The following is a 22,301-nucleotide window of genomic DNA, read 5'->3' on the forward strand; positions in this document are numbered from 1 at the left end:
GAAGCGTGCCCCCCACCCCCGGGGTCTTGCCTGGACAGGCAGCCCTGCCCCACCTCGACTCCTGCCTGAAACACAGCCCCTCCATCCCATCCCTTCTGCACGCTCCTCCAGGGGCACCTTTGGGCTGGTTCCCACTGAGGCTGGGCCAGGATTGGTAACAAAGGCCGGACCCCACCTGTTGTTTCTTGAACTGTTTTTTGGTTTGTTTTGGTACAAGTCAAATTTTTACTATTAAATTCAAGCAATAGGACTTCCCTGGTGGCGCAGTGGTTAAGAATCCGCCTGCCAATGCGGGGGACACTGGTTCAATCCCTAGTCTGGGAAGATCCCACATGCTGCAGAGCAACTAAGCCTGTGAGCCACAACTACTGAAGCCCGCGTGCCTAGAGCCCGTGCTCCGCAACAAGAGAAGCCACCGCAACGAGAAGCCCGCGCACCGCAACGGAGAGTAGCCCCCGCTCGCCGCAACTAGAGAAAGCCCACGTGCAGCAACGAAGACCCAACGCAGCCAAAAATAAATAAAATAAAATAAAATAAAATATTCTAAAAATAAATGAAAAATAAATTCAAGCGATACAATATTTCTCTGGCAAGACTGCTATAAAAGTTTCTAAACTTCCTCAATTTTTTTTTTCAGTATTACGTTTTTTTTTATTGTGGTAAAATACCCATAACACAAAATGTACCATTTTAACCATCTTAAAAAGTACAATTCGGTGACATTTAGTACATTCATGACGTTGTACAACCACCACCACTATCTAGTTCCAGGACATTTTCATCACCCCAAAAGGAAACCCCATGCCCACTAAGCAGTCGTTTGACCTATTTTTAACTCTCGCAGACACCCCTTCAAATGAAACATAATGTCTGGTGGGAAGAAGTCAAACCAATGGAGAAAAGCGTTGTTTTCAAACAGCATTTGCCCAGATGCCAAAGACCACTACAGTAGCCACAACAATAACAACGGCAGTGACAGTAACCCGTATTGTGGGCTTTACTCCAGGCCCTGTGCTAAACTGCTTTTCGGGGGAATCATTTAATCCTCAGCACGGCCTTGTAAGCTAAGTATTAGATTATGATCACCATTCTACGCAAAAGGAAACCAAAGCAAACTCATCAGCCCAACAGTGATCTGAGCTAAGAAGCTAAAAAGATAGACCAGGGACTTCCCTGGTGGTCCAGTGGTTAGGACTCTGGGCTCCCACTGCAGGGGCCATGGGTTCCATGGCCGCCGCTATTGTCTTTATAGGAAGCTCATGCCTCATCTACTCCTCCAGCCCTCCCCAGGGGCAGATTTACTGTTTTAACCCTGAAGCCAAGTGAGAAAGGGGAACCCAGGGCTGGGGGTGAGTCTGGGGGGACTTTCCCATTCACCTCCTCCCACCAGCAGAAGCACCACTTCCTTTCATGTTCACTCCTGGAAAACCCTTGAATTCTGTACCTGAGGGCAGGGGATGGCAACGAGAAGGGGGGAGGGGTGGATGGCTGGACATCACCCCAGCAATCAGAAGGGGAATTGAAGGCTGGAAATCACCCCAGAGGAATCCAGGGTGGGGCCGAGACTGCTCTGTGTCCCCAGCACTTGGTAGAGTCAGCGACCACTATGTTGAATGAATGAATGAATGAATGAATGACATTTGGGTGACAGTTCCCAGGACACAGGCGGTGAAGTGAGGCTCTGAGAGGGGGCATAGGGACAGGCACAGGACTTAGGTCTGAGTTCTTGGGCCGTCCCTGGGTTCTGTACCTCCCACCACTTCATTCCCCAGCTTCTCCCCCAGCCCAGGGCCCCACCATCCACATCTTGCAACTCACCAAGCCATGCAGTTTCCAGGCACCTGTCCAGTGGTGTCACCCACAATGCAACAGTCTCCCCTTCTTCACCTCCCCTGCGGGGACCAGGCCTCCCAAGTCTGATGGGGAATCAGAAGTAAAAGGAAGCAGGGAGCTTGTCGGAGAATCCTGGGCTCCCATGAGGCAGAGAGAGGGTGGCTCTTGGAGTGGACTGGGAGAGGGCAGGGCTGTCCGCTGGGGGTTTGGGGCGGGCATCCAGGGCACCCTGCATGAATGAGGATCAGAGCCAGAACCCTAACCAGAGCAGACCTGAGTGCACAGAAGCTGTTGGGAACTTTTCTGCCTTCTAAATATTTAGACAGCGAGATGGATAGGCAAAGCGAGGGCCAGACCAGGCCACCCAGGTCACCGGATATTTTGAGAGAACTGTTCTTTTTATGCTCCAGGATAATTGTTTCCTCTCCCTCTCTCCCTCCTCCCACAGCCCATCGTGGCCACCCCGAAGGAGGAGAAATAGCAGCTGATCACCCCGCTGAATCCAGGGGGTCAACATTCTGGCCGGCTGGGCTCCAGGATCCAGCTCTGGGCTTGTCCACCCGCAGCCACCGGTCAAGTCCCTGAATTTCTGGCTGCTGCTCTCGGAAGACAGGGCAGGAGATCACGGGGCAGATGTCAGCAGAGGGAGCAGGCTGTCTCGGACCCCACTTTGGACGGTGTTCCCACGGTGCTGCTGGATGGCTGTAGGACAGGCAAGGGTGCCCCCTGCCCCTCGCCCCAGGCTGACGAATGCACCCAGCTCCCATCCTTCCCCCCGAGAGCAGTGGGGGCCCTTGAGCCCTTCCTCCCCGAGGCCGGCTGGGAGAGGGACGTCTGCAAGTCGCCCGGGCCAGGCCTCAGGCACAAGCAACAGAACCAGAGCTTGAGCCGCTGGAAGACGGCCTTGCGGAAAAGGATGAAGACCCAGGGATCCAGGATGGGGTTGAAGGCATTGAAACGGAAAGCGAGGAGGTCCCCCATCTCACTGCTGTCCGGGGCGATGGCCTGGGTGAAGCCGTGGATCTGAGGGCAGAGTGAGGGTGTCAAGCAGCACCCACGAGTCCTCTGCCCCCACCCACACCCCACCCTCGATCCCCTCCCCCACTTGCTCACTGGCAGAAACGAAGGAGGGGTGGCCTGTCCGAAGGGGAAGGAAATAAGATAAGATGAAAACTAACAAACAAGTGCATCTGGGGAGCAGAGGGAGAGAAAGCCCCAGGAGACAGCCAGCAAAGCCCTAGAGGGAGAGAGATGGGGCGGTAGGGCTGGGTCCCAGGGCTGTGTCTGTGTGTGTCCAGTTTCTGAGTCCTCTGTAACCCCCCAAAGGTTTGACGACCCTCAGATCTAGCCCAGCCTTTGCGTTTTACAGAAAGAGGAACCGAGGCCCAGAGTATAGACAGGATGACTGGGTGCCACAGGGCCAGGGTTGGCCCCGCTGCAATTTCGGAGGGGCAGGGCAGGAGTTCCTGCAGGAAAGGGGCGAGGCCAGGAGATGCCAAGGGCAGACCCATGGGTGGGGCTGGGGAAGTGGGGAGCACGGTGGCAGGGAGATCAGACTCTGGCATCAGAGGAGCCCAGGGTGCAGACCTGCCTCTGTGTGATCATGGGCAAAAGACATCATCACCTGTCCTCTGTAAAAATGGTGACAGGGCAGAGACTTCGTCACATTTCTTGCTAAATGCTTGTGGAATAGATGCATAAGATCATTTTGGAGATTATCGGAGAAAGGATTTCTAAACCACTGAGCACAGGGTGGACAGAGAGCAATGAATGGCGGATCTTATTATCATTGTAGGGGTAGGAGAAGGTTGGTGGGGGGTGGAATTGGTAGGGTTGGGGGGCTAGAGATGTGGAAGGGGGAGACAAGGGTCAGAAGGGGTCAAATGGGGCAGAAGCAAATGGAGAGACTTCTCCAGCAAGCCTGGACAAAGCCTCTCATCTCTTCGGGTCTCAGTTTCCCCATGTGTGAAATGGGTACAAACGATGGAGGACGGCGCTGGGCTCTGCCTTCCTCCCCACCGCCCACCCCGATCTGCCGAGGGGACTCACCGTGAGAGGCAGGGAGCACACGGCCATGATGCCCGTCATGAGGGCCAGCAGAATCAGGTGGTCAACCTCGTCTTCGCCCGCCCGGGGGCTGGGGACCAGCGAGCCGTGGTGGCGCCTCTGCTGGCGGTACATGCGGCAGAGGCTGAGGGTGACCGAGCCGTTGCAGAGGAAGATGGTGGCCACCAGCAGGGCCACGAGGCTGGCGTAGGCCAGCGAGAATGCGCAGCCGCCCAGCTCGGCCGAGCGCATACGGATGAAGCACCAGCTGCCCGGGCAGTACTGCTGGTGTTGGCCCAGGCCCAGCAGGGGCAGCGAGCAGAAGACGGCGCAGAAGCCGTAGATGGCGGGCAGCGCCAGGCGGGCGCGGCGCGGCCCGTCCAGCCGGGCGTAGAGGTAGGGGTGGCTGAGCGCCAGGCAGCGCTCCACGGCCATGGCGAAGAGGATGAGCGTGGAGGCCAGGCCGAAGAAGGTCATGGCGAAGGCGAAGGCATCGCACAGCGCCGGGCGGCCCCGGGCCAGGCCCAGCAGCGAGCTGTTGCGGGCGTAGGCCGCGAACACCACTGGACTCAGGAAGCACGTGCCCAGCAGGTCGGTGACCGCCAGCCCGGTGACCAGCACCGCGAAGGCCGAGGGGCGTGACCGTCGCCGCGCCCCCAAGATGCCCAGCGCCAGCCCGTTGCCCACCACGCCCGCCACGAACATCAGGGCGCTGGTGGCCGGGCCCACCGAGTCCCGCACGTACGTGAGGTTCTGGCACGAATCCGCCATCCCCGGCCTCCGGCGGCCGCCCGGGCCGGAGGGGTCCCCGGGGTGGGAGGTGGCGACGGAGGGGAGCCGCGCCGGGTCCGGCCCTGCGACGCCCACCACCGCGCTCCCCTCCCCGTGGTCCTCGCTGCAGTTGGAGGTCGGGGGCGGGGGGAGGGAGGGTCCCAGTCAACCCACCGCAATTCTTGTGCGACTGTTTCTCTCCCCTCCGTCTTCCCCAGGCTCTGGTACTCTCTCTCTCTCTTTCCCCTATTTCTTTCCTTCCCTACATCTGTCTCTCTGTCTAGTCTTTTCCTCTTCAAGCCCCTAGTTCTTTCCTTCTCTGTCTCTGTCTCTTGCTGTGTCTCTGTCTCTGTCTCCTCCCTGGTCCACCCCCTCTGCCTCCCTCCCTCCCTCCCTCTCTCCTGACAGCCGTCTATTCCCTTCTCCGCGTTTCTGCTTTCCCAGCCCCTCCTCACTGCCTGCGGTCTCTCTCAGCTCCTCCTCTGTCCCCTCGCTCCTTCTCCGGGGTCGTGCTCGCTGGGTCCCTCTCCGAGTGTCAGCTTCCCCCTCCTCCCCTCCCTCCTCCCTCCCTTTCTACTCATCTTGCCTGCTCACCCCGGCTTTTTCATTTCCTCTCTCTGCCCCACGTTCCCCCGCCTCTGCTTTCCCCAGAGGGCCCTGGCCTCCGTCCGCCTTCCCTGGCACGCTCCCTCCATGCCCTCTCCCCAAGACATCCATCTCCCGCCTCCCCCTCCCCCTCCCTGTGTCCCCTCACGGTCCCCATCACCGAGCCACCTGCCACCTCGCACACTCAGGACTCTGCCAGCGTTCTTCCCTTCCCAGCGCCGGTCGGGTGGGGATCACCCGAGTCATCATCACCCTGGAGTTGGGAGCTTGCCAGCAGGGACCCGGGCGGGACCTGAGGGGCACAGCCGACCAGTCTGCAAGGCTGTCTGGGGTGGCTTCTGGCATCTATTCTGGGCTCAGGCCCCACGGGGTTAGAACATTGCCCAAGGATTGAGAAATGACCAGGAAATTCCTGCCTGATGTAGTGTTTTCCAGGCACAACTGAGCTTGCTTTTCCCTGGACACAGTTCACTCCTTCCATGAGCCCTGGGGGGGTGGGGGGCGGGGGGGAGAGGAGAGACTTGGCATCTGCTGGTACGGGACCGGCCCCCACCCCATCCCGCCAGGATTTCCACTGCTCAGCATCAAACGGGAGCACCCTCCTGCCCTCTTGCCTCTCACGCTAGCACTCCCAGGCCTCAGGCCAAGCTCTGGTGACCTTGACTTCAAAGAATAATATTTTAGCCACAGACAGCCGTCCAGGGCTCCAGCACTGCTGTTCCTTAATTCCTCCCACTCCTCTACAAACACACCACCAGTGCAGAGCCGCCACCCTCCAGCCAGTGTGAGCAGCCTGTGTGTCCCAGACGCCAGCACAGCGGTCCCCAGTCCCTGTTGCCACTGAGCCTGTGGCTTTCCATGCAGCCTCCCAACCCATAAGGGCCAGATGGGACCTCAGAGACCTTCTCAGACACCTCTTATTTTTCAGGGAGTCAGTCTAAGTGCAGAGATGACAAATTCAAGCTCTCACTCCATTTGACTGGAGTTTCTGCCCCAGTTCGACCACCCCCTTGCTATGGGATAGTCCCAGGCCAGGATGAGAAGCCAGTGGACCTCAGTTTCTTAATCTGTACAATGGGCTTCGTGGGCCTGGTGGCCAACCATGGCCAGTGGCCCATCCCAGACCCCGCTTTGTAACAAGGAGAGAGCCTGTGTACGTACTGTATCCCAGCCAAGGCCAGGAAGGATGGTCCTGACCCCAAGGACTGGACGTTGGGCAGCTACAGACTTCCCCTCTCCGTCGCCATGCCACCCCTGCTTCCGTGACCACAATCCCCTCCCCCCTCCCCCTCCTCCATCTCCCTATCACCCATGCCCAGCTGGTACCCCCAGCTTCCGCCAGGATGGATGCCCCAGCTCCAGCCACACCAGGGGCTCCGAGAATGACCCTTCAGCCCCACTCTGAGGGTGCCTGTGTGTGTGTGTCTCAGGCATCCTGGCCACGTGGTACCGCCCTCACTCTCTGCGATCCCAGGCGGAGCAGAGGGAACTCAGGAAGTTCTATCATATTAATGATGATGCCTGGCAGGCTCGCGTCCTGTCTCTGCATCAGGGATGTTGCAGGAGTGCCAGGGGAGGTGGGGGTGGAGCTCTGGTTCCTGGAACTTCCCTCCTACTGGCTTCCTGCCCACACCAGGCACTGCTGAACGTTCAGGAAGTCCACGCTGCTCCCATGCCCATCGGGGCCTCAGACAGGCGCCTCCCCCAGGCCTCAGTTTCCCCACCTTTGCCGCTGGGGGCCGGGAACCCTGGCGACCCTGGCATCAGTTCTGTGCTCCAGAGCAGGCAGGAGAGGTGGCAACTGTAACTCGCTCCTAAGGAGAGGACTAAGGGTCCCTGGGGTCCATGCCAGTGTTGGACACGCTCACGCCACGACAAGGGCACAAAGCGTTCCCCTTCCACCCGGGTGCCCTGGGGTGAGAGGTCACCCCAGCTGGGCTGGGCTGGGGGTGGGGTGACTTCTGGGGCGGGAAGAGCTGTGGGAAGGACCTGCTCTGGATGGGTGAGTCAGCACCCTCCCCCTGCCACAAGTCAGGCCTCCCCAGAGGGACCCTGGGGCAGCGCCACAGAAGAGAGAGGACAGCCCAGAGACAACTGGAAATGGACACACAGCACTGGGAGCAGGGGAAGAACGGGTACCTGGGAGGGGGTGTGCTAGGGACTGTGGGTGTGTGAACTTCATGTGTGGGTTTGTGTGACCTAAGCGAGCATCGTGTCAGCATAGTGAGTGGTGTGTGTGTGTGTGTGTGTGTGTGTGTGTGTGTGTCAGTGGAGGGCATTCTTTCCTCTAAGGTCTCTTTGTGCACTGTGTCTACTGGTGCGTCCACGCGTGTCTGTTTATTGGGGCCCACCTGTTTCTTTATGGCTGGGTTGACCCACGTGGGTCTCTAAGCCTCAATGTTCGTCATCACATGGCTGCCATGCCCTTGGGATGTTGTTGGAAGGTTAGAGACGGAGTTCACCCTGCCTGCCTCTAGGAAGTCCTCAAACAGCTACCGTTGGTGTTGTTATTCAGCGAACCCTAACCCACTCACCGTGTGTCAAGGGCTGGGGGCGCAGAGGGCCTCAGAGGGCACCATCTGATGGGGGCGCGGTCCCAAGTGGCGTGCGACAAGTGATGGGAGAGGAAGGTCATAGCTGGAGCCTGGGCAGGCCCTCAGCTGAGTCATTCCATCTGGGTGGGTGTGCTCAAGGGGGCAGGCACCAACAAGGCCAGGAAATGGGACCGGGATGGGCTCTTCCACACCTGCCGGCCAGCGCCTCCTGCTGCCTGCCCAGGCCTGCCTGACCTAAGATGCCAGCCCACCCTGCGCCCGACCCTCTCCTGGCTCCCTGGTTTCCGTCCTTCTGGTCCTGCCCTGGGAGGAAGCTGGCCTCACCGCGTACCCCACACACACGCCACCAGCTGCTCATGCCTGCCAGGCCCGCCTGTCGCCTGTGCCCGCTCACTGCTGTGAGAAGCCGCTGTGTGTCCATCCTGACCCATCCTTCCTTAGCAGGTCCCAGCCGCCCCAGCTAGAGGCCAATTTTCTCTGCCCACCGCCCTTTTCTCCACCACCAGTGGGTCCTTGCCTACCTACTGGCCGCTGTTTCCCTCTCCGGCTCCTGGTGTCCCTGCTCTGTCGCTCCTTTCCCACCTTTGCCTGGGCCGTGCGCCTCACCTGAGGTCCCCTCACTTCTGTCCTTCAAGGCCCCCTTTGAACCCCTCCAGCACCTCCTGAAGTCATCCATCGACTTCTCCCACTCCATCCTCAAACCCTGACTGACCAGGTGACATCACTTCTCCATGCCGCTCTTCCATGTCTGTAAAATGGGGGTAAACAGAGTCTTTTGGGGGCTACCGTGAGAATTACGGGAGATGGGGCTTGTGAAACCGGACTCCCAGTAAGTGATGGCCGTGATTCTGGATCCTTCTGGCTCTGGGTTATCCCACCCCTTACCCCCGGCCCCTCAGTGCCAAGCACATGGGTGGGGTGTGGAAGGAGGACAGCTGGGTGGGGCAGCCCCCAGCCCTAGGGTTTGGGGTGAAATGGGAGAGAACTGCTGGGTGCAAGCACTACCCCAGGCCTTCACCTCTCTGCCTCTTGGCCTGGCTCTGCCTCCAGCCTGGGCCTGACCCCAGAGCTGACTTCAGAGCTGGGGGTGGCAGGAAAGAGCAGCGGGTAACCAGAAGCGGGTGCTACGGAGTCCTACCCGCTAATGACGTTATCTGGTTTGCAGGCTGGTCACCCAGGACCTGCTCTGGCTTCTCCCTTCTGGCTTCTCCTCCCTCCCAGCCTCAGTCTGGGTGCAGGCTCACCCAGCCCCCCTCCTTCTCCAGGCAGACATTTCCTCCCACTCCCTGCCCCCCACCAGGTCAGCCAGCCCCACTTGCTTCTCCCCAGCTTCCATTCCCCCAGACCAGTTCCAAGGTCCCAGGGCTCAAAGGATCTAAATCCCAACAGTCCAGGCTCAAGAAATCCTTACACTCCTGAAGTGCCGAGCTCTGGAATCCTAGCCCGACAAGGGCGCTGGACCCCAGCATCCTGGCCCCGCACTGGTCAAAGACTCCAGAATTCCAGCCCTCCAAGTTCCTGGGATTCTAGACTCCTTTGCATTTCGGGTTCTAAGATGCAAGGATGCTGGGTCTGTGAAATTCCAGAATCCTTCTGGCAACTTCCCTCCCAGCATCCCTCCTCCCCCCACTCCCCACCCTGAGCTCATCCTTGGCTCTCTCTGTCCCCCATCTCCCCCGGGGCTCCCACAGACATGATGCAACCAGACCGGAGCCGGCTGAGAGACAGGAGACAGGAGGGAGATATAATTACAGCTTCTCTTGCCTCAATTCAACAGGAAGCTCAGAGTTGGGACCCAGGGGACCCTAATCCAATGTGAATAATGGAGCACTTGCCAGACACAGGCACAGTCCCTCTCTGGGCAGCGGAGGCCCAGTGAGCCACCTTCATCCAGATCCAGGGTGCAGTCTCAAGATGAGAGAGTGAGGAGAGGGGAGAGGTTGCAAACTCAGTGGCCCTTGGACCAACCAGGTAAAATAATTAACCAAACCCACAGGTCACCCAGTCTGCATTTCTTTTTTTCTTTTTTTAAAATTTATTTATTTATTGTTGGCTGCGTTGTGTCTTCGTTGCTGCACTTGGGCTTTCTCTAGTTGCGGCGAGCGGGGGCTACTCTTCGTTGCGGTGCACGGGCTTCTCATTGCGGTGGCTTCTCTTGTTGCGGAGCACAGGCTCTAGGCGCGGGGGCTTCAGTGGCACGCGGGCTCAGTAGTTGTGTCTCGCGGGCTCTAGTAAGCACAGGCTCAGTAGTTGTGGTGCACGGGCTTAGTTGCTGCTCCGCGGCACGTGGGATCTTCCTGGACCAGGGCTGGAATGCATGTCCCCTGCATTGGCAGGTGGATTCTTAACCACTGTACCACCAGGGAAGTCCAGTCTGCATTTCTTTATTTTCAACAGAGACATGGGTTCAAGATATTTTATGTTTCTCTTCATTCCTCTGTAAGAAGCCCTTGGCACAGGCTCTGTGATAGATAGTAACTGACTCTCAGCCTCCTTAACTGGGAGACAATGGGGTATGGTGGGGACTTTGGCAAACTAGAAGGCCCAGGGCCCATCTCATAGCCTCTGGTCACCCTGCAGGGTTGTGCAGGTCTGAGGTCACCAGCCCTTCCAAATGGAAGAAGCCAGAAATACGGACTTTTATGTGAAGTACTCCTATCTAACTGCAGGCTATATAGGTCCTGCAGACCACCAATGTGTGAAGTGGTAAACACAGGACAGGAACCAGGGCTGTCACAGTCACCTGTGTCCAGAACAAAGGAAATCGGGAGGAATGCATACATTAATTTGTCTCCCGTAGCCACACATCTCTCTTCTCTGGGTCCCCAAGTTTTTGTGTTTGTTTTTTCGGGGGTTGTTTTGGCCACACCCCGTGGCATGCGGGATCTTAGTTCCCCCCGACGAGGGATCGAACCCGTGACCCGTGCAGTGGAAGCACAGAGTCCTAACCACAGGACCGCTAGGGAAGTTCCCTGGGTCCCCAAGTTTTATTATCACCATGTCCCAGCTCAGATGTTCCCTCCTCCAGGAAGCCCTCCCTGACCTTCAAGCTGAGTCAGGCATTCCCTCTGAATTCCCCCATCCCAGCCTTGCCCACTCTGAATCATCACTATCTGGGGACAGGTCTGTCTCTCCCACTGGATTCTGAGCCCCAGAAGCCCAGGGCCAGGACTGTCTCAGTCATGACCGTGTCCCCAGTTTCAACCAGCACAGGGCCAGGAGTGTTTGGAATAATGAATAAATGAACAGAGAAAAGTTCAGTGCTTAAGGAGAGGGGGGCCTGTGTCAGGGACTAACCAGATGTGGAAAAAGGGGGTGGAATCATTCAGGGGATGAGAAAGGTGGACACTGGGGATTCTAAGAACCTCCAACTCAGGAGGGAGGAGAGAAGAGAGGCCAGCTGAGAGGTTCAGGTAGCGCTGGAGTCCATTCTTCACCCCATTATCTCCTAGCCACCTTTGGCTCAGTTTCCTCATCTGTAAAATGGGTGTCATACAAGTAGCCAGCTGCTTTCTGAGGCTGCTGGGTCGATTAAATAAATTCAGAATCGCGGAACACTCTGTGGAGGCCAGAGCCAGGAGCGCTCATTTCCTCCCCTAACCCCTCCGCATCCACAAACCCCGCATAACCTCACGCCCCGCCAGACACTCCACACACACTCAGAAGGGGTGAGACGGGACACCGGCTCCCCTACGGTGGCCCCAAGCTCTGCGCGTGCCTCAGTTTCCCCGAAAGCACAGGCACCACCACAGTCACCACGTTTATTGGATTCATACTTTGACAGGGGAGGGTAAGCTGTCGGGAGGGCTCAGAGCAGGACGCAGAAGAGGCGCTTGTCGCGGAAGGGGTTCTCTGCGGCGGGTACCGGCGTCACCAACGGGTCGTCTTTGGCATGAGTCTCGCAGAAGGCCAGGAGTTCGGCCGCCGCCTGTGACACCTGCGGGCACCCGGGTGGAGATGTTCACGCCCCGCCCCGCCCTTTGCCTGGGCCCCTCCTCGGGTCAGGCCCGCCCCTTATCAGACCCCGCCCCCTTGTCCGGACCGCTCCCATTACCCGGGCCCGCCCTTGGGCCCCGCCTTAGCTCTGGCCACGTCCCTTATTGGGCTCCGCCCCCTTGCCTAGGCCCCCTCCCCGGGTTCTGTCCGGTTCCGAAGGGGATCTCTACACGGCTCCCGGCCCCACTCCCAACACTGACCGGTCCAAACCCCAGCCCCGGAGCCCCCGCTTTCCTCCCCACCCCGACCCAGCACCTTCATACGGTCGATGTTCACCTCCAGCTTCAGCTGTTCCACCGTCTTCCGGGCCTCCGCTATCTTGGCCATGTTGTTGGACATGGCTGCGGCGGGGACAGGGTTAAAAGCCGGCGGGAGTCGGGGCGGAGGGGCAGGCAAGGGCAAAGCTGGGTCCCCAGATAGGGATGGCGGTGGTGATGGGACCCAGTAACAGGGGCGTGCGTGGAAGGGCGCACGAAAGGGGTGCCCAGAGGAAGGTGGAGGAAGGGACAGGAAAACAGAAGAAAAGGGGAGAGATGAAGATCTGCGCAGATGGGGTACCAAGAAGCCGGCCGAAAGAGGGACAGATGAACAGAGAGGAGAGGGGCAAGTGGAGGGATGGAGGGGTGCACGGATGGGGTACCTAGAGTCAGGTGGAGGGAGGAACAGAGAGAGGAGAAGGAAGCCGGGAGGGAAACACAGGTGGGAGGCTGAGAGGCAGGTGGAGGGAGGGACAGAAGGACAGGGCCACAGGTGTTGGATCAAGATCCAGGGATCCAGGTGTCTTCACCTCCCGGGGATACAGCATGAGCCAGGAGGGGTCCCTCCCCAGGCCAATTAGCGGTGGCTCCAGGGAGAAGGGGGAATTAAGATCACGGTGGGAGGGGCCCAGAGGGGGCCTCATTAGGGCCTTCGCAGCAGCTGCCCCCTCCGCCCCCCTGGGGGAGCCCCCCTCACCCCAGCTCTGGCCACCTCAAAGGCTTCTCTTGCTCATTAGCAGCCGGAGAGAGGGCTGGAGAGGGGGGGCAACCCAGCCATGACTGCGAGAGGGGCAGAAAGGATGGAAAGAGGGAAAAACAGAGGGGCAGAGGAAGAGACAAAATGACAGAGGCAGAGTCTGAGGCACAGGGGGGAATAAAGAGACTGAGGAGGGATAGAAAGATGGAGAGATGGGGAGGGACGGAGTGATGGAGGAAGCAGCGAAAGAGGGAGACAAATAGAGGGGTAAAGAAAGGGACAGAGTGATACAGGGGGAGGGAAGCACAGAGGGGACGAGGGGACCGAGGGAGGATAGAGAAGGGGAGATGGAAGGGTTGGGGAGGGATGGAGTGATGGAGTGGGAGAGGAGAGAGAGGGACAAATGGAGCGGTAGAGGGAGGGACAGCGAGGAGAGGGAGAGAGAGGCACAGAGGAGATAAAGGGACAGAGGAGAGAAGGGGCAGGGGGACAGAGAGAAGGAAGTGGAAGGGCAGGAGGAGAGATGGAGTGACGAAAGGGGACAGAGAGGGGCACATGGAGGGACAGAGGGAGAGACGGGCTGCTGGAGATGCAGAAGTGTAAAGTCATTCATTCACTCACGCATCCATTCATTCCCAGGCAGAGGAGCTAGCTGGCGGGGCCGAGACCGGAGCCTCCTACCTGTTGCTGCTCAGGGCCGGGATGGCGGGCGGGTGGCAGAGGCTGGGAAGCAGCGTCTGGGTCCCCCCTCAGCCCCGCCCCGCCCCCTCTCCTGGGGCACAGTCTCTGAGGACCCGCCTCCTCCTGCCACTGCCACCACCATCCCCTTCGCCCTCGCTGCCTCGCCTCCGTCTCTCTGGGTCCTCTTGTTATGTCTGTCCGTCCCCCTCTTTGTCTTTGTGTTTCTGTGCCTCTCTCTCTCCCTCTATCTCTCTTGCAGCCTCCCCTCTCAATCTCTGTCTCTCACTCTCTCTCTCTCTCTGTCTCTCACTCTCTCTCTCTCTCACACACACACACACACGCTCACACACACACACACACACACACTCACAGGTAAAGACAGTCTCTCAAGATGTGCCTCATGCTCTGCTGCATTTATTCCACAGTCACACAAATCTCTCCTGTGGGTCCCACACAGCCTCTCACTCCATTACATATGCTCTGCCACCCTGTCACATCCCCCACCTCAGTGCCACCCCATCCCAGATGACCCCTCCCAGCAAGCAGACTCACACTCACTGTCCCTGGCAGAGAAATGAACAATATCACGTTGTGTCACACGGTGCTGCACACGGTCTCCTGAACCAGCTGTGCTCAACACACAACCTCCCAGAGCGCCACAGTCACACAGCCTCTCAAAATGTCACACGGTCCCTCACAGGCTCTCCGAGTCTGGCCCATCCTCACTGGTGACATCTTACACAACTCGAGAGTGTCAAGCATACACACACAGCTCCGCACAGGATCGCACACAATCTCTCAAGATGTCATGCCGAGCCTTACACAGTGTGTCACACACAGCTGTCGCCCTCACACCGCAATCTCCTGGTGTCACACACGTACACTTACACACACGAGGTTTCTCTCGTACACCCATCTGAGTGCCCAGCACGGTTGAACACTCTCTAATGCACTGTCATGACACTGGGCCAGTCTCAGTGTCCCACATGATCCGTGTTACACACAGTCCCACCCAGCTTCTCCTACGTCATCAGCGTGGCTGAAACATCCTGTCTCACACTCACATGGTCACTCTCACACCCAGCTCCCCCGCCCCCGGGGCCTCTCACACTGCTTCTCACATCATTACCTGGTGGATCACACTTATTCATTCTCGCCCTCTCTCACACACCATCTGCCCGTGTGACACACACAACTCTCCTGTCCTCACCATGTTGCACAGTGTCACACACGATCTCTTGCTCACGTATGGTTTCTCGATGCCACAAACATCCCCCAAATAGTGTCTCAGGGACACCCAACCTCACGGTGTCACACGCAGTCACCTATAGGTCATCTCGGTCACCTCACATACACTGTCACACACAACGTCTCGGTGTAACACGATTTCACACAGTCACACTCTGTTTCTGGTTGTCACAGAAAATCTCACAAGGTCACACAGCCACACACAACCTCTGGCGTCACGCGCGATCTCAAGTAGTACACACTCACACAGTGAGTCTCTTGGCGTCACACACTACCTCCCGGTGTCACCCACGGGCGGCCACAGTGTTCTGCACCAGGCACACCCATGCGGGCGCGCGCACTCTGCCTGCTGTCCTCTCCTTACAGCCCCCTGCGGGCCACACGGGGGCGCCCGCGGCCCGCCGAGCTGCCCACCCTGCCGGCGCCAAAGCCGTAGGCGGCTGTGGAAACCCTGAGGGCAAGGCGCCCCCGCTGTCCGGCTAGGCATGCAGACGTGGGAAAGAGACACAGAAAGGTGGAGGGAGCTAGAGGGAGATCATTGAAGATGGACTGGGACACAGAAATTCAGAGAGGGAGAGAGAGACGCAGGGAGAGACAGAGGCAGAGAGAGATAGGGACACAGACGGAAATTTGGAGAGATAGAGACCTAGGGACTAAGACAGAGACAGGCAGAGGGTTGCAGAGAGAGACAGACATAGAGACGTACAGGGTACAGGAGACACACACAGAAAAGTACAGAGACAGAAATAGTGACCGAGAAACACAGACACCCAGAGACACAAAACAGAGCGGGGTAGAGAGACAGAAAACTCAGACCGCGCCCTCCGCAGGGGACCTGAAGGCGGAGGCGCGTCCGAGGGACCTGACCTCGGGGCCTGACCTCCGGGCAGCCAAGGGGGCGTGGTGGTTCGGGGCGGGGTTTATAAGGGGAGTGTTCGGAGGGCGGGTCGGTAGGGGCGTGGCCTGGGTGCGGCGTGTCGCCCAAGTGGGCTGCGGGAGGGGCTGAGGCAGAGACCGGGGAAGAGGTGGAGGTGGGGGAGAGCCTCGTCTCTACTGCACTCACCCCATCCCAATTCGGTTTTTACCGCTTGAACAGGGAAACGAGACCTGCCGGGAGCGGATACGGGCCGGGGTCCCTGGTAGCGATTTGATAGGGGGGTATCGGACTCTAGCTCCCCTCCCTCCTACCCCGCGGGAGCAACGGGGCCAGATGGGGGAGGGAACCAGGCTCACATCTGGAAAGCATCAGGCGCGCCGGACGTGCCAGGGCCCCGGGCCCAGCTGCGGAAGAGCGGAGGGGAGTTAGGGCGCCCCCGTCCCCCTCCCTTAGCGGGGTCGGCCGGCGCCGGGGAGGGGCCTGGGCGTACGCCGAACCTCGGCGCCTTCCGCAGCTGGTTTCCATCAGCAGTTCTGGCCCGGGCAGCCCCCGAGGAGGAAACGCAGCTTAGAGCGGGGAAAGACAGGGTGACAACCCAGTCTCCCCTCCCTCCCTCCGACAGCAGCCAGAGGCTGGGGGCGGGGGAGACGGACAGGGGGACACTAACTGAACGGAGCGTAACCTCCATTTCTCTTCCCAGTTGCGGACCTTTCCACCCTACGCATAACCTTAGTTTCCAGATGTGCAATCCTGCCCTGTGTTGCCCAGGAATTTCCCAGCCTCATGACAATGGTATTACTGGCCCCATTTTCTGGAGGGAGAAACTGAGACCCTGGATTCGGATTCAGTTCTGACTTTAATTATTCAAGAAACATGCAGTGGGACTTCCCTGGCCGTCCAGTGGTTAAGACCCAGCGCTTCCAGCGCAGGGGGCACGAGTTCGATCCCTGGTCGGGGAACTAGGATCCCCCACGCTGCCTGGCACTGCCAAAACAATATATTAAAAAAGAAGAAAAGAAAAGAAAGAAACGTGCAGTGAATGCCAACACTAATTCTAGTGTCAAATACCCAATCCCTATTGAACACTGTCACCCAGATGTCTAGAGTATCTCAAATTCAGTGGTCCAAAACTGAGCTCCTAATTCCACCCGCCAAACTCCTGCCACAGTCTTACCCATCTCAGTTGATAGTAAATCTTTGGGGTCAATCTGGACTCCCCTCCTCTTCTCACACCCCACAACTGATCTAGCAACAGATCCAATTAACTCCATCTTCAAAGTCTGTCCACAATCCAGTCACTTCTCACCTCCTCTGCTGCCCCCACTCTGGTCCAGGCATCATGCCCTCCAGCTTGGACTATTATAGTCGCTGCTCACTGGGTTTCCAGCTTCTAACTCTGTTTCCCTCAGCCTGTTCCTCACAGAGCAGGCAGAGGGACTCTAACAAAGTCCTCAGGTAATAATAGCAAGGGTTAGTGAGAATGGCGAAACTGGAACCCTCATACGTTGCTGGTGGGAATGTAAGATGAAGCTGCTATTTTAGAAAACAGTCTGGCAGTTCCTCAAAAGATTACAGAGTTACCAGATGACCCAGCAATTCCATTCTTAGGTATCTACCTAAGAGAAATGAAAGCATATGTTCACACACAAACTTGTACATGAATGTTCATAGCAGCATTATTCACAATAGCCCCAAAGTGGAAACAACCCAAATATGCATCAACTGATGAATGGATAAACTAAATGTGGTACATCCAAACAGTGGACTATCATTTGACAATAAAAAGAAATGAAGTACTGACACATGCTACAACATGCATGAACTTTGAAAACATTATGCTAAGTGAAAGACGCAGTTACAAAAGACTGCATATTGCAGGATTCCATTTCTATGTCCAGAACAGGCAACTCTACAGAGACAAAAGTAGATTAGTGGTTGCCAGGGGCTGGGGAGACTGGAGGTTGACAAGTAAGGGAGACAGAGTTTCTACTTGGGATGATGGAAATTTTCTGAAATTTACTGTGGTGATAGTATAGTCACAGCACAACTCTGTGACTAGAATAAAAGCCATTGATAAGACATTGATAAAAGACATTGAAGAAGACATAAATAAATGGAAAGACATCCCGTGTTCATGGATTGGAAGAATTAATATTGTTAAAATGTCCATACTACCCAAAGCAATCTACAGATTCGATGCAATCTCCATCAAATTTCCAATGGCATTTTTCACAGAAATAGAACAAACAATTCTAAAATGTGTATGAAATCACAAAAGACCCTGAATAGCCAAAGCAATCTTGAGAAAGAAATACAAAGCTGGAGGCATCATGTACCCTAGTTTCAAACTATATTACAAAGGTATAGTAATTAAAACAATATGGACCCAGCAAGCCCACTACTGGGCATATACCCAGAGAAAACCATAATTCAAAAAGACTCATGCGCCCCAATGTTCATTGCAGCACTATTTACAATAGCCAGGACACGGAAACAACCTAAGTGTTCATCAACAGAGGCATGGATAAAGAAGACATGGTACATATATACAATGGAATATTACTCAGCCATAAAAAGGAACGAAATTGGGTCATTTGTAGAGACATGGATGGACCTAGAGACTGTCATATAGAGTGAAGTAAGTCAGAAAGAGAAAAACAAATACCGTATATTAACGCATATATGTGGAATCTGTAAAAATATTGGTATAGACGATCTTATTTACAAAGCAGAAACAGAGACACAGATGTAGAGAACAAATGCATGGATGCCAAGGGGGAAAAGGGGGGATGGGATGAATTGGGAGATTGGAATTGACATATATACACTATGGATACCATGTATAAAATAGATAATTAATGAGAACCTACTGTATAGCACAGGGAACTCTACTCGATACTCTGTGGTGACCTAAATGGGAAGGAAATCCAAAAAAGAGGGGATATATGTATATGTATAGCTGATTCACTTTGTTGTACAGTAGAAACTAACACAACATTGTAAAGCAACTATACGCCAATAAAATTTTTTTTTAAAAACCCCAATATGGTACTGGTATAAAAACAGAAACATAGATCAATAGACCAGAATAGAGAGCCCAGAAATAAACCCATGCATACATGGGCAATTAATTTACAACAAAGGAGCCAAGAATATACAATAGAGAAAAGATAGTCTCTTCAGTAAATGGTGTTCTGAAAACTGAACAGCGACATGCAGAAGAATCACAAAAAGTAACTCAAATGGATTAAATACTTGAAACTAAGACCTGAAACCACAAAAGTCCTAGAAGAAAACATAGGCGGTAAGCTCCTTGACATCAGTCTTGGAGATGACTTTTTGGATTTGACACGAAAAGCAAAGGCAACAAAAGCAAAAATAAACAAGTGGGACTACATCAAATTAAAAGCTTCTGCACAGCAAAGGAAGTCATCAACAAAATGAAAGGGCAACCTACAGAAAGGGAGAAAATATTTGCAAACCATGCACAGGATAACGGATTAATATCCAAAATATATAAAGAACTCATACAACTCAATAGCAAAAAAAAAAAAAAAAAAAATCTGATTTAAAAATGGGCAGAGGATCTGAATAGACATTTTTCCAAAGAAGACATACAGGTGGCCAACAGGTCCATGAAAAGGTGCTCAACATCTCTAATCACCAGGGAAATGCAAATCAAAGCCACAATGAGACATCACCTCACCCCTATCAGAATGCCATCATCAAAAAGACAAGCCATAACCAATGTTTTCGAGGATGCGGAGAAAAAGGAACCCTCGTGCATTATTGTTAGGAATGTAAATTGGTGCAGCCACTGTGGAAATCAGTATGGAGTTTCCTCAAAAAATTAAAAATAGAACTACTGTATGATCCAGCAATTCCACTCTTGAGTATTTATCTGAAGAAAATGAAAACACTAATTTGAAAGGATATATGCACCCCTGTGTTCATTGCAGCGTTTCTTACAATAGCCAAGATTATAGAAGCGACCTAAGCGTTCATCGATAGGTGCCTGAATAGAGAAAATTTGAATATAATGCAATATTATTCAGCCATAAAAAAGAAGGAAATCATGCCACTTGCGACAACATGGATGGACAAGTGACATAAGTCAGAGAAAGACAAATATCACATGGTCTCCTTATATATGGAATCTAAAAAAAACAGGCACAACATTGTAAATCAACTCTACTTCAATAAAAACTAAAATTAAAAATAATTAAATAAAAGACAGTCCTTCAGCAAAATAAATAAATAAACAAAAACAAAACCAAGTTCATAGGTACAGAGAACAGACTGAGAGTTGTCAGAGGGGTGGGGGGGATGGGCAAAATGGGCGAAGGGGATCAAAAGCAAATTTCCAGTTATAAAATAAATGTCATGGGATGTAATGTACAACATGGTGACTATAGTTGATAATCCTGTACTGAACATTTGAAAGTTGCTAAGAGTCAATCTTAAAGGCTCTCATCACAAGGAAAGGAAAATAAAGAAACAAAAGCCATTGAGCTCTATATTTTATATGGGTGAATTTTATGGTAGTGAATTATGTTTCCATAGAACTGTTAACCCCTCTTCCCCTCCGAACACCTAAGTCCCTCTTCTGCTCTGAGTTCTCCCATGGCTCCCATCTCCGGAGGAGTAAAGACCAAGTTCCTCACCATGGCCCACGAGGCCCCACGGGATGCAGTGGTCCCAATCATTCTTTGCCCTCGCCTCCCCCTCTTCTCCCCCTCACTCACCGCTCCAGACACGCTGGATTCCTGGTTATTTTGCCAACATACTAGGCACTGTTTTGGCTTCAGCAGTGGCTGACCCCTCTGCCTGGGAGGCTCTTCCCCAAGAGATCCACAAGCCTAACCCCCCCACTTCCTTCAGGTCTCTGTTCAAATGCCACCCTCTCAATTAGACACCTCTGATCACTCTACTTAAAATTACAAACTCCTCTCTTCCCCCATCCCTCCCAATTCCATCATATCTCTGCTCAGTTTCCCCCCACAGTCCTTAACACCTTTAAAAATTATAGAAGTTATATATTTATTATGTCAACATCCCCTCCTGCCCCCCCCCCCAGCCCCTATCCCTGTGAGCAGTTCCTTGTGTATCCGTCTAGAGATGATCCATATAGAAATAGGCTTATAGGGCAATGGCTAACAGCATGGACTCTTAGGCAGTCTGAACTTAAATTCTGGCTTTGCTACTTATTGGTTTCAGGTAAGTTACTCAAGAGATCTGTGCCTCGGTTTCTCCATCTGTAAAACGGGCATAATAATCATATCTACCTCCATGAAATTGTGAGGATTAAATGAGTCAGAGAATGGAGTCTGGTATATAAAATAAGTGCTCATTGAGTGTCAGCTGTTACTTTTTATGATTAAGCACTAAAATTTTAAAAAGGAAGAAAGGTCAGCCATCTGTACTTCAACCATGTTGACCACTGTGTGGCCTGTGTATCCTTAGACAAGTCCCTTCCCCTTTTGGCTTTAGTTGCCCCTTTTATGAAACAGAGATGGGGCAAATACTCCCAAGGGCTTGAGAAGCAATGACTTTTCCCGCAAACTTTAAAAAATAGCTTTGGGAGTTCCTTGGCAGTCCAGTGGTTAGGACACAGCACTTTCACTGCAGTGGCCCCGGTTCAATCCCTGGTTGGGGAACTAAGATTCTGCAAACCGTGACTAAGAGGCCGTATGCTGCAACTAAGAAGCCCCCATGTCGCAGCTAAGAAGCCTGCATGCCTCAACTAAGAAGCCCGCGGGCCACAACTAAGTCAACATTCTACAACTGAGACACAGCACAGCCCAAATAAATGAATAAATAAATATAAAAAAAAGAAAGTAGGGAGACATGCTAATTAAAACAGAACACCATTCCGCTCCCCCCCCCAGATTGGCAAAATGAAAATGATTAATAGCATCTCTTGTTTGGTGAAGGAGTGGGAAAATGGGCATCTCAGGGGTTGCTGTTGGAAATGTCAACTGAGGGCAGTCTCAGTGGAAGGAAGTGTGACCAAGTCAATTAAAAATTTTTAAATGATGGTACTGTAATGACCAAGCCAGTCTATTTCTAGGAGTGGATCCTACAGAAATATATATATGTAAAAAAGAGGCATGTACAAGGACATAACTGCAGTAAGGTCCAAAATAGCAAAGGAACTGAGGAGCTGACAACAGGGTTAGATTATGGGTACCCCCGACCCCATGGAATCGTATGCAGCTACTACAGTGATAGGAAAATACGTCATCTAAATTTAGATGAAATGAACAAATCCCTAGAATACAACTTAGTAAAACTGACATAAGAAGAAATAGAAAAGCATAAACAAATAAAATAAAATAGAAAAGCTAAATAGTACTAAACCCTCAGAGATTCAATTAATTAAAATCCTTCCCATATAGAAATCTCCAGGCACAGATAACAAAAAAAATTGATAAACAATGCATACATATGGCTCAATTTATGTAAGTATATAGTTTTACCTATATAGAGTATAACTATATGTATATGCATATATATAGTTACATATATTTATATAGCTACAAGATTCATATATGTATGCAAACACATAAAGGAAAACATACAAGGATGCACATCAAACTGATTATGATGACTTCTGAGAGAAGGCGTTTGGGGCTGTCCCTTTACCTACATTATTTCCATTTAAAAAATTTTTGTTTTTTATTTCTTTATTATTTCCATTTTTATGAAACCATATTTATGACCAAACAAAACTC

At 53.7% G+C, this 22,301-nt stretch overlaps 2 protein-coding genes across 8 annotated transcripts; both read right to left on the reverse strand.

The window, feature by feature from the left end:
* Nucleotides 1-575: 575 nt before the first annotated feature.
* PTGIR (prostaglandin I2 receptor) lies at nt 576-5,680 on the reverse strand. 4 transcript variants are annotated; one of them, XR_004523357.2, is made up of 4 exons: nt 3,883-5,680; nt 2,326-2,856; nt 1,819-1,916; nt 576-1,604 (listed from the first exon to the last, which is right to left on the reverse strand). XR_004523357.2 is itself a non-coding variant. In XM_033845104.2 (2 exons), the coding sequence occupies exons 1-2, from the start codon at nt 4,648-4,650 to the stop codon at nt 2,470-2,472; spliced, it is 1,155 nt and encodes a 384-aa protein (XP_033700995.1). In that variant the 5' UTR covers nt 4,651-5,680; the 3' UTR covers nt 576-2,469. The 4 variants fall into 4 exon arrangements, 1 of the variants encoding a protein (XP_033700995.1); XR_004523354.2 differs by having other exon boundaries at nt 576-1,916; XR_004523356.2 differs by having other exon boundaries at nt 1,819-2,856.
* A 5,878-nt stretch (nt 5,681-11,558) lies between these two features.
* On the reverse strand, nt 11,559-15,555 carry GNG8 (G protein subunit gamma 8). Of its 4 annotated transcripts, none has more exons than XM_073796055.1 (3): nt 14,937-15,555; nt 12,063-12,148; nt 11,559-11,748 (listed from the first exon to the last, which is right to left on the reverse strand). In XM_073796055.1, the coding sequence occupies exons 2-3, from the start codon at nt 12,144-12,146 to the stop codon at nt 11,620-11,622; spliced, it is 213 nt and encodes a 70-aa protein (XP_073652156.1). In that variant the 5' UTR covers nt 12,147-12,148; nt 14,937-15,555; the 3' UTR covers nt 11,559-11,619. The 4 variants fall into 4 exon arrangements, with proteins under 4 accessions (XP_073652156.1, XP_073652155.1, XP_033701121.1 ...); XM_073796054.1 differs by having other exon boundaries at nt 14,331-15,554; XM_033845230.2 differs by having other exon boundaries at nt 13,443-15,554.
* Between the last annotated feature and the right edge of the window lie 6,746 nt (nt 15,556-22,301).

Source organism: Tursiops truncatus, chromosome 19 (assembly GCF_011762595.2).
Source record: "Tursiops truncatus isolate mTurTru1 chromosome 19, mTurTru1.mat.Y, whole genome shotgun sequence".
NCBI lineage: Eukaryota > Metazoa > Chordata > Mammalia > Artiodactyla > Delphinidae > Tursiops > Tursiops truncatus.